We start from the raw sequence: 14563 nt of genomic DNA on the forward strand, positions 1-14563 counted from the left end.
CCACAGTCATGTCTATGAGACTGCCACCTTCATGGGCACCTGAGGACCCCCATTCTCCTGATCACTGGGCATCCCAGCGGTCACCACATCACCTATCCCAACCCCTTCATGTTCTACCACATACCTCACCTACTGACCATCCTATACAGACCACTTTTCAATGCAATTTGGGTGGTCATTCCAAAGGGGTTTCACTATATTTTACCACTGCCCCACTGGGAGCAGCAGCCAGCCCCCGGTGACAGCTGCAGAGGAGCATAGACTGTACTGCAGATACTATACGCGTCTATATGGCGGTCATGTGACCAGCGGGCAGCACAGCCCCGTGCATACCGGGCACCATACCGGGCGCAGCGCAGGGATACGCACCTGTCAGCACAATCCTCCTCCTGCTCGTCCTGTATTTTATTTCCGGGAGACTTTGGACTATTTTTTACTTTTGGCCCCGCCCACCTCGCAGTTCTTACTCTGATTGGTTGCCTTGTCTCGTTCCCTCCCTGAGAAGCCCCGCCCAGCAGCAGAGTCCGTCCGCACGACACCGGGACACACCCAGGTTATCAGTACTGCAGTGTGGTGACCGTTAACCTCTTGGTTGCTTGGCAACGCGTGACATTCGTCACTCAGGACTCCGCTCAGTGAAGTGACGAGTCTGGGCGGGGAGGGGATGACACAGCAGAAGAGCTGGAAATACACAGGGCCAGTTCACGTTCTGGATTTTGTGTTTTTCCACTTTTTTTGAAGCATAAAAACCATTAATTAGAATCCATGAGAGAGCTTGATCTTATGCTATGTGGTCATGATATCCTCTCCATTAGGAAAATAAAAATGTCACTAGAAAAACAGAGAAAATCAGCCTGAGGCTAAAAGGAAATTAATTGTGAGAGGGCGTGTGCCAGCTGTGCCAGGCTCCTCATGTACGTGTGCCAGCGGTGCCAGGCTCCTTATGTACGTGTGCCAGGCTCCTCATGTACGTGTGCCAGGCTCCTTATGTACGTGTGCCAGGCTCGTCATGTGTGTGTGTGTGCCAGGCTCCTCATGTACGTGTGCCAGGCTCCTTATGTGCATGCGCCAGGCCTCTCATGTCTACATGCCAGCTTTGCCAGGCTCCTTGTGAGTGTGCCAGCTCTACCAGGCTCTTCGTGTGTGTGTGTGTGCAAGGCTCCGCATGTGCCAGGCTACTTGTGTGTGTGTGTGCCAGCTGTCCAGGCTTCTCGTGTGTGTGTGTCCAGCTGTGCTAGGCTCCTTGTGTGTGTGTGCCAGCTGTGCCAGTCTCCTCATGTACATGTGCCAGTCTTCCCATGTATGTGTGCCAGGCTCCTCATGTGTGTGTGCCAGACTCCTTGTGTGTGTACCAGCTGTGCCAGACTCCTTATGTGCCAGCTGTGCCAGGCTCCTTATGTGTGTGTGTGCCTGGTGTGCCAGGCTCATCATGTGCATATGCCAGCTGTGCCAGGCTCATCATGTGCGTGTGCCAGATTTGCCAGGCTCTTCATGTGGGTGTGCCAGCTGTGCTAGGCTCCTTGTGCGTGTGTGCCATCTGTGCCAGGCTCCTCGTGTGTGTGCCAGGCTCTGCGTGGGTGTGCATGTCCAGCTGTGCCAGGCTCCTCATGTGTGTGTGTGTGTGTGTGTGTGTGTCCAGCTGTGCCACGCTGGTGTGTGTGTGCCAGCTGTCCAGGCTTTTTGTGTGTGTGCCAGCTGTCCAGGCTTTTTGTGTGTGTGCCAGGCTCCTCATGTACATGTGCCAGGCTCCTCATATGGGTTTCTTCCCATGGAAGTTGCACTCAGCTGTTCTGTTGCATTTTAGGGAACATCTGGTGCAGAGCCCAGCCGGTATGTAGTGTGTATGAGGATGTCCTAGACGTTGTGAGAAAGAAGGATTGGGCATGCTGGGTATCAACATGTCTGAACCTTTCTTCCCACTGTGGATAAGCTGAGAAGTCTCCTCATTGAAATAAGCACACAGCCTTGGCCAGGCCAAGCACACAGGTATGTGGTGGAGTCGGGGGGAATAGCTGTCAACCAGGCGCTGTTGATGTCACTGTTATGGGGGCGCTGTGGATGTCACTGCTATGGGGGCGCTGTGGATGTCACTGCTATGGGGGCGCTGTGGATGTCACTTATGAGGGGTGTTGCCCCTACTTCTAGAGGCTCTGTTCTCCCTCCTCTGGCCAGGCCATCATCATGTTGATTGAATGATTGGCAGGGCCAGGTAGTATGATGTGAACACTCAGCATGATGGGGGCATGGCGATGGGAGAACCGAGCCTCTAGGAGTAGGGGCAACACCCCCATTGCTCCTAGAGACTCATTTGCATCAAATAAAAGTTCATTTTTTACAATAACGGAGGCACATATAACAGGGCTGGACAACATGCAGCCCTCCAGGTGTTGTAAAACTACTACTCCCACCATGCCCTGCTGTAGGCTGATAGCTGTAGGTAGACTGGGCATACTGGGGGTTGTAGTTTTGCAAGAGCTGGAGAGACGCAGGTTGGCCATATGTGACATATAAAGCAGGGACAAACATTGTTAGCTTCAGCTGACATTAGCGCATGTCTAAAGCCATCCAGTTTAATAACCATGTTCCCGATGACAGAAGCTCTTTAAAGGGGTTGTCCATCCCCTTACAAGTGATATAGTACAGGCCATCAATATCCGGCAGGGATCCGACACCCCACACCTCCGCTGATCAGTCATTCTGCAGTAGCTTAACCACAGAAAGATGGCGCCGGAACTACCCAGTTCTCTCTGCTGTGCAGCGCTGTTCCCATTCGCTTCAGTGGGTGCAGCGCTGTCCCCATTCACTTCAGTGGGTGCAGCGCTGTTTCCATTCACTTCAGTGGGTGTAGGGCTGTCCCCATTCACTTCAGTGGGTGCAGCGCTGTTCCCATTCACTTCAGTGGGTGCAGCGCTGTTCCCATTCACTTCAGTGGGTGCAGCGCTGTTCCCATTCACTTCAGTGGCTGCAGCGCTGTTCCCATTCACTTCAGTGGGTGCAGCGCTGTCCCCATTCGCTTCAATGGGTGCAGCGCTGTTTCCATTCCCTTCAGTGGGTGTAGGGCTGTCCCCATTCACTTCAGTGGGTGCAGCGCTGTTCCCATTCACTTCAGTGGGTGCAGCGCTGTTCCCATTCAATTCAGTGGGTGCAGCGCTGTCCCCATTCACTTCAGTGGGTGCAGCGCTGTTCCTATTCACTTCAGTAGGTGCAGCGCTGTTCCCATTCCTTCAGTGGGTGCAGGGCTGTCCCCATTCACTTCAGTGGGTGCAGCGCTGTCCCCATTCACTACAGTAGGTGCAGCGCTGTTCCCATTCACTTCAGTGGGTGCAGCGCTGTTCCCATTCACTTCAGTGGGTGCAGCGCTGTCCCCATTCACTTCAGTGGGTGCAGCGCTGTTCCTATTCACTTCAGTAGGTGCAGCGCTGTCCCCATTCACTTCAGTGGGTGCAGCGCTGTTCCCATTTACTTCAGTGGGTGCAGCGCTGTTTCCATTCACTTCAGTAGGTGCAGCGCTGTTTTCATTCACTTCAGTAAGTGCAGCGCTGTTTGTTTCCATTCACTTCAGTGGGTGCGGCGCTGTTTCCATTCACTTCAGTGGGTGCAGGGCTGTTCCCATTCACTTTAGTGGGTGCAGTGCTGTTCCCATTCACTTCAGTGGGTGCAGCGCTGTTTCCATTCACTTCAGTGGGTGCAGCGCTGTTTGTTTCCATTCACTTCAGTGGGTGCAGCGCTGTTTGTTTCCATTCACTTCAGTGGGTGCAGCGCTGTTTCCATTCACTTCAGTGGGTGCAGCGCTGTTTCCATTCACTTCAGTGGGTGCAGTGCTGTCCCCATTCACTTCAGTGGGTGCAGCGCTGTTTGTTTCCATTCACTTCAGTGGGTGCAGCGCTGTTTCCATTCACTTCAGTGGGTGCAGCGCTGTTCCCATTCACTTCAGTGGCTGCAGCGCTGTTCCCATTCACTTCAGTGGGTGCAGCGCTGTTTCCATTCACTTCAGTGGGTGCAGCGCTGTTTCCATTCACTTCAGTAGGTGCAGCGCTGTTTCCATTCACTTCAGTGGGCGCAGCGCTGTTTCCATTCACTTCAGTGGGTGCAGCGCTGTTCCCATTCACTTCAGTGGCTGCAGCGCTGTTCCCATTCACTTCAGTGGGTGCAGCGCTGTTTCCATTCACTTCAGTAGGTGCAGCGCTGTTTCCATTCACTTCAGTGGGTGCAGCGCTGTTTGTTTCCATTCACTTCAGGGGGCGCAGCGCTGTTTCCATTCACTTCAGTGGGTGCAGCGCTGTTCCCATTCACTTCAGTGGGTGCAGCGCTGTTTCCATTCACTTCAGTAGGTGCAGCGCTGTTTCCATTCACTTCAGTGGGCGCAGCGCTGTTTCCATTCACTTCAGTGGGTGCAGCGCTGTTCCCATTCACTTCAGTGGCTGCAGCGCTGTTCCCATTCACTTCAGTGGGTGCAGCGCTGTTTCCATTCACTTCAGTAGGTGCAGCGCTGTTTCCATTCACTTCAGTGGGTGCAGCGCTGTTTGTTTCCATTCACTTCAGGGGGCGCAGCGCTGTTTCCATTCACTTCAGTGGGTGCAGCGCTGTTCCCATTCACTTCAGTGGGTGCAGCGCTGTTTCCATTCACTTCAGTAGGTGCAGCGCTGTTTCCATTCACTTCAGTGGGCGCAGCGCTGTTTCCATTCACTTCAGTGGGTGCAGCGCTGTTTCCATTCACTTCAGTGGGCGCAGCGCTGTTTCCATTCACTTCAGTGGGTGCAGCGCTGTTTCCATTCACTTCAGTGGGCGCAGCGCTGTTTCCATTCACTTCAGTGGGTGCAGTGCTGTCCCCATTCACTTCAGTGGGTGCAGCGCTGTTTGTTTCCATTCACTTCAGTGGGTGCAGCGCTGTTTGTTTCCATTCACTTCAGGGGGCGCAGCGCTGTTTCCATTCACTTCAGTGGGTGCAGCGCTGTTCCCATTCACTTCAGTGGGTGCAGCGCTGTTTCCATTCACTTCAGTAGGTGCAGCGCTGTTTCCATTCACTTCAGTGGGCGCAGCGCTGTTTCCATTCACTTCAGTGGGTGCAGCGCTGTTTCCATTCACTTCAGTGGGCGCAGCGCTGTTTCCATTCACTTCAGTGGGTGCAGCGCTGTTTCCATTCACTTCAGTGGGCGCAGCGCTGTTTCCATTCACTTCAGTGGGTGCAGGGCTGCAGTAACCAGCTGTGTGCAGTGCACAACGGACAGAGCTGTGTGGTCCCAGTGGCAGAACTACTGCAGAAGAGCTGATGGGTGGGGATGTAGGGTGTTGGACCCTGCTGATCAGACAGTGGTGGCCTATCCATGGTCATGGCTGCAGCAGGTGACCATGTCCATTCCCCAGTCAGAATTGAACTGGGGACTGGAAGATGGACTAATGGGGGCAAGGGCACAGGACCAGAGAGGTGGGGAGCAGGTAAGTTAGGTCGTACACACCACAGGGCATAACTAAATAATTAAAGGAACCCCGTTTAAAGAGGACCTGTAACCTCCTCACATGTCTATTTAGTGACTGTTTGCATTCCCCATTCATTGGCAAATGTCTGCAATAAAGGTCCAAATGAGTGTTACCAGTTTGTGTGGGGGACGCTTCAGGAGAGGTGACAGGTCCTCTTTTAGGCTACTTTCACACTGGCGTTTTGGCTTTGCCGTTCGTGAGATCCATTCAGGGCTATCACTAGCGGTCCAAAACGGATCAGTTTGCATTCTAATGTATTCTGAATGGATACGGATCCGCTCAGAATGCATCAGTTTGCCTCCGTTTCGTCACCATTCCGCTCTGGAGGCGGACACCAAAACGCTGCTTACTGACTGAGCCAAACGTTTTCTCTGACACAATCTGGCACAATAGAAAATGGATCCGTCCTGGCACGCAAAGTGAGTCAATGGGGACGGATCAGTTTTCTCTGACACAATCTGGAACAATAGAAAAGGGATCCGTCCTCTATTGACTTTCAATGGTGTTCAAGATGGATCCGTCCTGGCTATGTTAAAGATAATACAAACGGATCCGTTCTGAACGGATGCAGACGGTTGTATTATCTGAACGGATCCGTCCATGACGGATGTGAAAGTAGCCCTATTTGCTAAGACCACTGAGGTGGCGGTTTATCAGATGTTTTGATGAGCAGAGATATAGACTTACCAATGCCTTATGTCTTCAGTGCCTTCCCAGCCTTGAACACTGCTGACCCAAAATACAGGGGCGCCATATGTCCTGCCAGCACTTTTCAGTTGTAGGTGTTTTGCTACCAACAGATTTGTACAGGGATGGTGATAACTCTGATGTAAGGAAGGGACAATGCCCACTTTCCTGCCGTGTAACTTGACTGTCTCGTGCCACATTAGCAGGTTTTATATTATTCATCAAAATCCTCTTACGAGTAGTACAAATATTCCAAAGGTGTTTTTACTGCCTTGGTAATACCAATAATCTGGATCTTTTGGCAGTTCTTGGGGACTTCATTAGCCCAGGAGGTGGTGATGGGGTGACAGAGGGAGCCCCTTCTCTCTATCTAAGTACTTAGATGCTAAGGTTGCAGTACCTGTGACATCTAAGTGTGGGTTCACATTAGGTTTTCCCATCCTTTCAAAGGGGTTGTCCGGGTTCAGAGCTGAACCCGGACATACCCATAATTTTACCCAGGCAGCCCCCCTGACTTGAGCATCGGAGCAGTTCATGCTCTGATACACTCCCTTGCCCTGCGCAGGATCGCGCAGGGCAAGGGCTCTTTTATTCACTATAACGCACTGCCCAGCAGTGTGTTCGATGACGTCACTGGTTCTGATGGGCGGGCTTTAGCGCTGCCCTAACCGTTTTACACGTCACCGGAACTCCACAAAATGCCTTTGCCCTGGACGATTCAGCGGAGAGCATCGGAGCATGAACTGCTCTGAAGCTCGTGTCAGGGGGGCTGCCTGGGGAAAAATACCCGGACAACCCCTTTAACATATACAAAAAAACATATACGTCAAATGGATGCCTCAGACTGATGCCATACAGCGGCATCTGTTCACCATAGAGTTCCATTGTAAAATTTACCTGACTTTGGTGTGCTGCGTTTTTGTTCCTTTCTTTTTAAACGCATACGTTAAACGGAGGCATAAAACGTGATGTGGACCCACCCATAGAAGTCGATTGACTGGGATCAAATTTATCTGTGATCCTAGGTGTTGCAGGAGAGTGTCAGCTCTAATACACTATCAGAAAATGAAAAATAACACCTGAAAATTTTAATGCGATTGAGCTGAGATTGGCAAAGTATAAACTGCTAGTGGTGCTTGGTCCATGATCACACAACTAAGATGGTGCCCCCTTTATTTTGGGTTCTGCAGCAGGGTATGTGGTGAGGAGGGTCATATTAATACTGGGTGGGATCTCCCCTTGCTGTGATGCAAGCTGCCTCTCTGGCATGGTAATGGTCATACAGATGCTGGATGTCCTCCTGTGGTCATTCCAAACTTTTTAAACTCAGACCAGTAGTTCAGCCAAGGTGGTTGTCGGCTGCTGTGCATGGGAGATCCGTCACCCCATCCAGCCCCAGACGATCGGCTGGGGGAGCTACTGGATACCCTTAGCATGTTGGGGCACCACGTCTCCTAAGTTTACATTTATGGAGAAATTATGGCCGTCACACAGCCCTTTTTTACATACATACACATAGCTGCGTTTTTTTTATGAGCGTTCTAGATAAACGGCCCAAACATCGGGCAACGTAAAGGAGTTATCCAACCCCCCCTAATGCCCGGGCCCTTCATATAGGTTCTACTTACCCACGTTGGCACCCACGTTGCTCCTTATGCCCACGCGGCCGCCGCTGCATCTCCCCGTCTCGCTTATCAAAACATCTGCTGACGAATGAAGGTAGCCAGTAGTAGGCCTGAACAGGGACAAGATCCCTTAGCGTCACCTGTGATGCTAGCGGCGGCTGTGCAGGTATAAGGAGCGACGCGGGGTAAATATAACCTATATGAGGGGCCCGGGCATTAGGGGGGCATTATAGGGGTTGAATAACCCCTTTAAGGAATTGGCTAGGTAAGTGTGTATGTTTTAAACCCACTGCAACAAATGTATTCATCCCAGAAAAGCTTTTTTAGCATTGGTAATGACTGTATGCTGTGATCTGGATTGTAGCATAGCAGGACCTGTAGTTTCAAAGCAGCATCAACTGTAAGCTGCTCAGCAGTGTAAACCGTGGGGGCAACCCAGCAGTAAATAGGAAATAATAAGTATTTTTATACTTCAAATGCACAGTTTTACACCTTTTATTATAGTATACCTTTTATAATTAGTATTTTCATATTTGTTAAACCTGTGAAGAGCAGTAATATGAGTACTTCTCATTCATTTCCGTAAAATGAGAGTGTAACCAGCTGCACAGGGAAACCAAAGATGAGGGAATTATACAGTTTACGTCAGGATCACATCAACATTATAAGTTCCATTATTGCTTTCCGTTGTAACGTGGTTACAACGGAATTTGTAAGACGGAATTCAAAACGGAAACCTTTAGGCATTCTGTTTTGATCCGTCATAATAGAGGCCCATGGGCAAGCGTAGCAGATCCGTCTGGTTTCTGTTATGCAGGAAGGAAAAGAAAGTCCTGTCGACGGGGGTATTATTACTGGGACATTTTAGAGGACATTATTATTACTGGAGGCATTACTGCTACTGGGTGCACGTTTTTTTCCTGCAGTATAGCATTTGGGGGATCACAGTGGGCACAGTCCGGGTGCTGGGGGTGGCAGCAGGATGACACTTGGGGTACAAGGATAGGGAGTTTGTGTTGAAAAGGTGTGTGTGTTGGGGGGGGGGGGGGTAAAGGAAAAGGTGAGGTATCTAATGTGGGGTTCACATCACTTTTTTGTCTTATGTTTATCGTATACAAAAAAAGGTATACTGTACGTTAAATGGATGCCTCTCACGGGTACCATCAGTCACCAAAAGGTTCCATTGTAAAAACTAAAATTATATGTTAATGTATGCATTTTTTTTAAATGGACTCTGCAGGGTGGAAAAGTGTAGCGCACTATGCTTTTTTAGCCCATTTTTTTTACAAACGTATTTGTTAAACGTAGGGCAAAACGTTATGTGAACCCATCTTAAGATGTCTGTGTGGCAAACTCTGTAGAGATTAGATAAGTTTGAAAGAATTTATCATGGCAATCTGGGTCGAATGGAGAAGATGAGGAAAGAAAATGTCTACATCAGAGGAGATATCAGTGAATGAAGTCATCATGGCGATTTAGTCCAAATGAAGACTATGAGGAAGGAGAACATCTACATCAGAGAAGATGTCACCGGATGTGAGAGGTATGTGGTGCTGTATTCTCCTGTATGACCAGACAGCATGCTGACAGTAGGACTGGCTCTGTGCTGTGGCCCGCGTCTCACCTCCTCAGCCCCCTCCTCCATATGTCAATTAGACACAACTGGAGAAGATGGAGGAGGGGGACAGAATGTGGCAGATGGCACTGGCCACCACAGAGAGCAGCTTCTGGGATGGTATTTGGTGCTGCTAGGGCAGTATATTGTGCCGCACCGAAGTATCTGGTTCTGCTGGGGCAGTATATTGTCCTGCATTGTGGCATTTGGTTCTGCTGGGGCAGTACGGTTATTGTGCAGCACTTTGGTATTTGGTTCTGCTACAGAACCAAATCTGAAAGTGTAGCACAATATACTGTCCCTCTATTGCTGGCCCCACATACTTCAGTTGACCCCACCTACTTGCGTTGGCCCCACTTTCTGTTAATCTGGGCCTGTCTACAACATGGGGCCACTTTTAGCTTTTTTCCAGAGCCACTTTAAATTCCCAGTCCGTCCCTGTTTCCACTACTTCAAATAAAGTTCTCTGGCAACAAACCGAAGGCTGTAGGGAGAAGGTTACTCAGTCTCTGCTCTGCACAATGGGCAGTCAGGCGAGCCTCAGAGTCAGGGTCCCAGCAATCTTCTAACGTCTCCCACAATGTCTTGAACTGCTGAATGAAATGGGCAGTGTTTAGTATTCAGATGTATTAATCATGTATTCTCAAACATCACGTTTTTATAGTTTATCACAAATTACGATACATTTTTTAATTATATCTCTTTTATCAGGGTTAAAAGAACATACCTGGTACCCTCCTTTTCAAAGTTGCTCCCACAGTTCGTTCCATTCTCAAGTCTTCTCCTTGTATGTAAAATGGCTGCAAGATTCTTAAAGGGGTTATCCAACTCTTTGTAACTGATGACCTGTCCTCTGGAAAGGTCATCAACATCTGATCGGTGGGGGTTCGACGCCCAGGACCCCGGCCGATCAGCTGTTTCAGAAGGTCCTGATGCTCCTGTGACCGCTGAAGCCTTCTCGCTGCTTATGTATGGCCAGTGATGTCACAACCATCAGTCACATGGCCTAGGTACAGCTCAGCCCCATTCAATTCTCAATTAGCTGATCAACAGGGGTCCCGGGTATCGGACCCCCACGATCAGATGCTGATGACCAATCCAGAGGATAGGTCTTAAGTTAGTATGCTTGCGTACTAAGTATGCTTGCGTACTAAGAATAGGTCTTAAGTTACAAAGAGTCTGATAATCTCATTAAGTTGGCCTTACACATTATACCTTCGTCAGCCAAACCCGCCAAGAACAGTGGGTTCAGCCGACACACTTGTGTATTAGGAGTTTCCGACACTCTCCCACGACGAGATGATGTCAGGTGATACAAGGATCGGGAGAAGTGAATACTTTGGCCCAATCATTTTGTTCTCCTGGGCGACACGTCCGGCCAGGAAAACACTTTCGGTCAATGGCTATTGAGTGAGTATGGTCAGCTTTAAGGTGGATTTAGACGCACCAATAATCTTCCAGATTATCCAGAACGACCGTTTATGCGAGTGGTTGTTCCTGATCATCTGGCCGTCTAAATGTGCTGCCGATCACCCGATGAACGAGCGAAACGCTCATTCATCGGGTGATCCTGTCGTTCATGCAGGCACCACTGATCATGGCTTCTGGGCAGCAGATTGTGTGGTCTAAACACCGAAGGAACGCGTCTAAATCCACCTTTAGACTACCCTATTTACAGTGTCCTTCTGTCGTCGGACGTGCAGTGAAAGAGGATGGACATAGTACTGATGTCATCAGTGCGGATCCATCCAAGAACAGGGGGGAGAGTCTCAGACTAGATTAGTAGGAGCATGTTACATACATGAAGAGGAGCCTGCATGTGTAGTGACACTTTCCTGTGAATTAGAGGGTTAGCTATCACTACCTTATAGTAGGCTGACCTTACATAGAATTATACGTATATTGTACTGTATATATGTACAGCAGTTGTGTTTCTCCTTCTAGTTTTCAGCAGATGATTTACCTGTAGATTGTTACTCCAGTTTCTGGGTACTTGTGGCCGTCTCTTGTTCTCTGCCACCAGTGATCGTAACTTGTCTAAGGTCGGGTTTGGTCCCATCTCATCAAAAAAAGCCACACGAAATTCAGGACACTGGTGATCTGATGCAAATAGTCAATTAGCCACCATAGGAGCAGCTCAAAAAAACTGTTGGCTATCGCAAATCTGTGCGCCTGGTTCTAACTCAAGACTGGGTGGAGCGTGTTTTTGGAGATCTAGTAAGGGCGGTCATATTTGTGTATCACACTAGATATGTTTTAGAGTCCCATGTATGTCACCTATGTCACAGAGAGTGCACAGTAACCTGCTTTGAAATGTTGATGCCTTATTCACACGCCCATGCTTAAGGCCTCTTTCACACGGGCGTGTGTGCCCCGTGGTCATGCTGCGGGCTGAAAAATGCGGGCCGCAATGCACGAGCACAGTCCGTGGGGCAGGCGCAGCGGATCGCGGACCCATTCACTTGAATGGGTCCGCGATCCGGCCAATCCGCAAAAAGATAGGACATCGTAGTGCTTCCGTAGGTTTCCGTGGTTCCGTTCCGCACCATTCCGCATCTCCGGATTTGCGGACCCATAAACGTGAATGGGTCCGCCTCCGTGATGTGGAATGCCCACGGAACGGCACCCGTGTATTGTGTATCCGCAAATGCGGTCCGCAACATGGCAACTGGGCGCACATGCCTGTGTGAAAGAGGCCTAAATCTGTGAAAAGTTGGTCAGTGATGCCTCTGGGAAGATGTCCGTGATAGATCCGTGTTGGGTCCGTGTGTCGGGTTTTTTCTGTCCGAGTGTCATCCATGTTGCAATGACATTGCACAGCTGAAAAATTATTTTCAAAGCATCTCTTGAAACACGGATGGCATCTGAGTTGCATCCGTGGTTTTCACGGACCAATAGACTATAATGGGCGTCATGGATCCGTGAACACGGACAAAATAGAGCATGTTCCTGTGCTAAAAACACGGACCGTGGTAAAACACTGATGTGTGAACACACACATTAAAATGAAATGGCACATGTGCTGTCCGTGGAGAACATGTACAGCACATGTATGTGGAACACTGACGTGTGAATGAGGCTTTAGTCCTCATTCACAGAGGCTTCCTATATGTACCTCTCATTTTACCTCGGAGGTACTATACTGTGGTATGCAGACATGCATAGAGAACCTTGTGTGTCGCCATGTGTGCATGGACTCATATGGCTGGGGCTACATGGCGGCATGTGTCACACCGCATGAAGAACACAATGTCACATCACAACATTGCATTTAGTGACTGTCAGTGAGGTTGTGACATACCTGATTGACAGGGCCAGGTTACTGCATAGTCATCTAGCCTCGTCCTGTCGATCATGAAGGACAGGGAGGGGCTGGTAGACAAAGATGGAAGAGCAAGGGTGCACGGAGTGGATTGGGTCCACCCTAAGTGCACTGAACTGCTCATCTGCATATGGATAAAGCAGAATAAGGCCACAGATCCCTAAGTGAAGGGTATCCTTACATTCAGCTAAGCTAGCCCTACAAGACAGATTCCCTTTAAATAAATGACTGCCTCTTACCTGCATACAAATCATTACAGCGACTGAATATTTCCCACAGCAGGAGGCCAAGTGAATATACATCAGCCTGAATCAAAGCCTGTTCCCAGGATATCAGATTCAGGGAACCATCCAGCATCTCTGGAGACATATAGCGTAAGGTTCCTGTCTGTGAGGGAAAAACAGAGAGAGCAACATGGCACTGTTACTGAACCCATCCATACATGTTACCAGGGGTGGACCGGCCATAGACCTTGCAGGTAAAATTCCCTGATGGACCGATGCCCAGGGGGGGCCACCCTCAAGCCCTCCTTACGCCTCCAAACCCGCGATTATAGAATTGATTGACATCCGCAAGGCTGCTCTCCATCAGTTTCCTCTGAATCTTGTGGATGTGCAGTAGCCTTTTACTCCACGGCATGTGCATTGAAGCCAGGTGTACTCACTGGGCATGCATGGTGCTGTGATGAAGCTGCACACTACACCTCAATGGGCATTACCAGGGGCAGTTGCAAGATTTGGAGGTGGCCGGTAGTAATATAGATCAGTCTGGGGGATGTCAATCAAACATGGAAAGGTGGGTTTTAAGACCGGACTGTGGGACTCTTTAGCATAGCAGCACCGCCCCCAGGACTCTTCAAGGGCAATTAGCATACGGCACACTACATTCTAAGTTCATTTTCTACATGTTGCAGTAAGGCTGTGTTCACATCACAGTTTAGCTTTCCGTTTTTCCGATGCGTCAGAAGAAGAGAGCAAAAAAAAACAAAAAAAAAAACAGGATCTTGTAAAAAAACGGATTCTGTTGCATTAGTTGGCATCCGTTTCAGCTGTTTCCATCTGAGCTCCGTTTCTTTAAGACAGGAGAAAAAACCCTGCATGCATAACTTTTCTGTCTAGAAAAACGGATCTGGCTCAAACGGATGCCAACTGATGCAACAGGGTCCGTTTTTTTTTGCTCTCTCTTCTTCTGATGGATCATAATAACAGAAAGCTAAACTGTGATGTTAGCCTAAGGCTACTTTCACACTATTTTCCGGTATTGAGATCTGTCCTAGGGTCTCAATACCGGAGAAAAACACTTCCATTTTGTTCATTCATTGTCAATGGGGACAAAACGTAACTGAACAGAACGGAATGCTCCAAAATGTTGCGGTTTTCTTTCCGTCATGGGATGCGGAGCAAAACGGATCCGTCATGATCCACAATGCAAGTCAACGGGGACGGATCCATTTAACTCTGGCACAATCTGACAATAGAAAACGGATCCGTCTCCCATTGACTTTCAATGGAGTTAATGACGGATCCGTCTTGGCTATGTTAAAGATAATACAACCGGATCCGTTCAGAACGGATGCAGATGGTTGTATTATCAGTAACGGAAGCGTTTTTGCTGAGCCCTGCTGGATTCAGTAAAAATGCTAGTGTGAAAGTAGCCTAACAGAGGTTCTATACAAAGGCATCTTTATAAGGGTACTTTCACACTTGCGTTAAACTTTTCCTGTATTGAGTTCCGTCCTAGGGGCTCAATACCGGAAAAGAACTGATCAGTTTTATTCCCATGCATTCTGAATGGAGAGCAATCTGTTCCGGATGCATCAGGATGTCTTCAGTTCAG

At 49.1% G+C, this 14563-nt stretch overlaps 1 protein-coding gene across 1 annotated transcript in view; it reads right to left on the reverse strand.

Annotated features, from left to right (window-relative positions):
• Positions 1-9089: 9089 nt before the first annotated feature.
• LOC122933332 (anti-Muellerian hormone type-2 receptor-like) overlaps positions 9090-14563 on the reverse strand; it is an 88621-nt gene continuing 83147 nt past the window's right edge. The window contains exons 8-10 of the mRNA XM_044288278.1: positions 12967-13114; positions 11369-11505; positions 9090-9998 (exon numbers count right to left, since the gene is read on the reverse strand). Coding sequence (XP_044144213.1) covers positions 9858-9998; positions 11369-11505; positions 12967-13114 — 426 coding nt within the window. The 3' untranslated portion in view covers positions 9090-9857. The remainder of the gene's footprint in view (positions 9999-11368; positions 11506-12966; positions 13115-14563) is intronic.

Source organism: Bufo gargarizans, chromosome 3, assembly GCF_014858855.1.
Source record: "Bufo gargarizans isolate SCDJY-AF-19 chromosome 3, ASM1485885v1, whole genome shotgun sequence".
Taxonomy (NCBI): domain Eukaryota; kingdom Metazoa; phylum Chordata; class Amphibia; order Anura; family Bufonidae; genus Bufo; species Bufo gargarizans.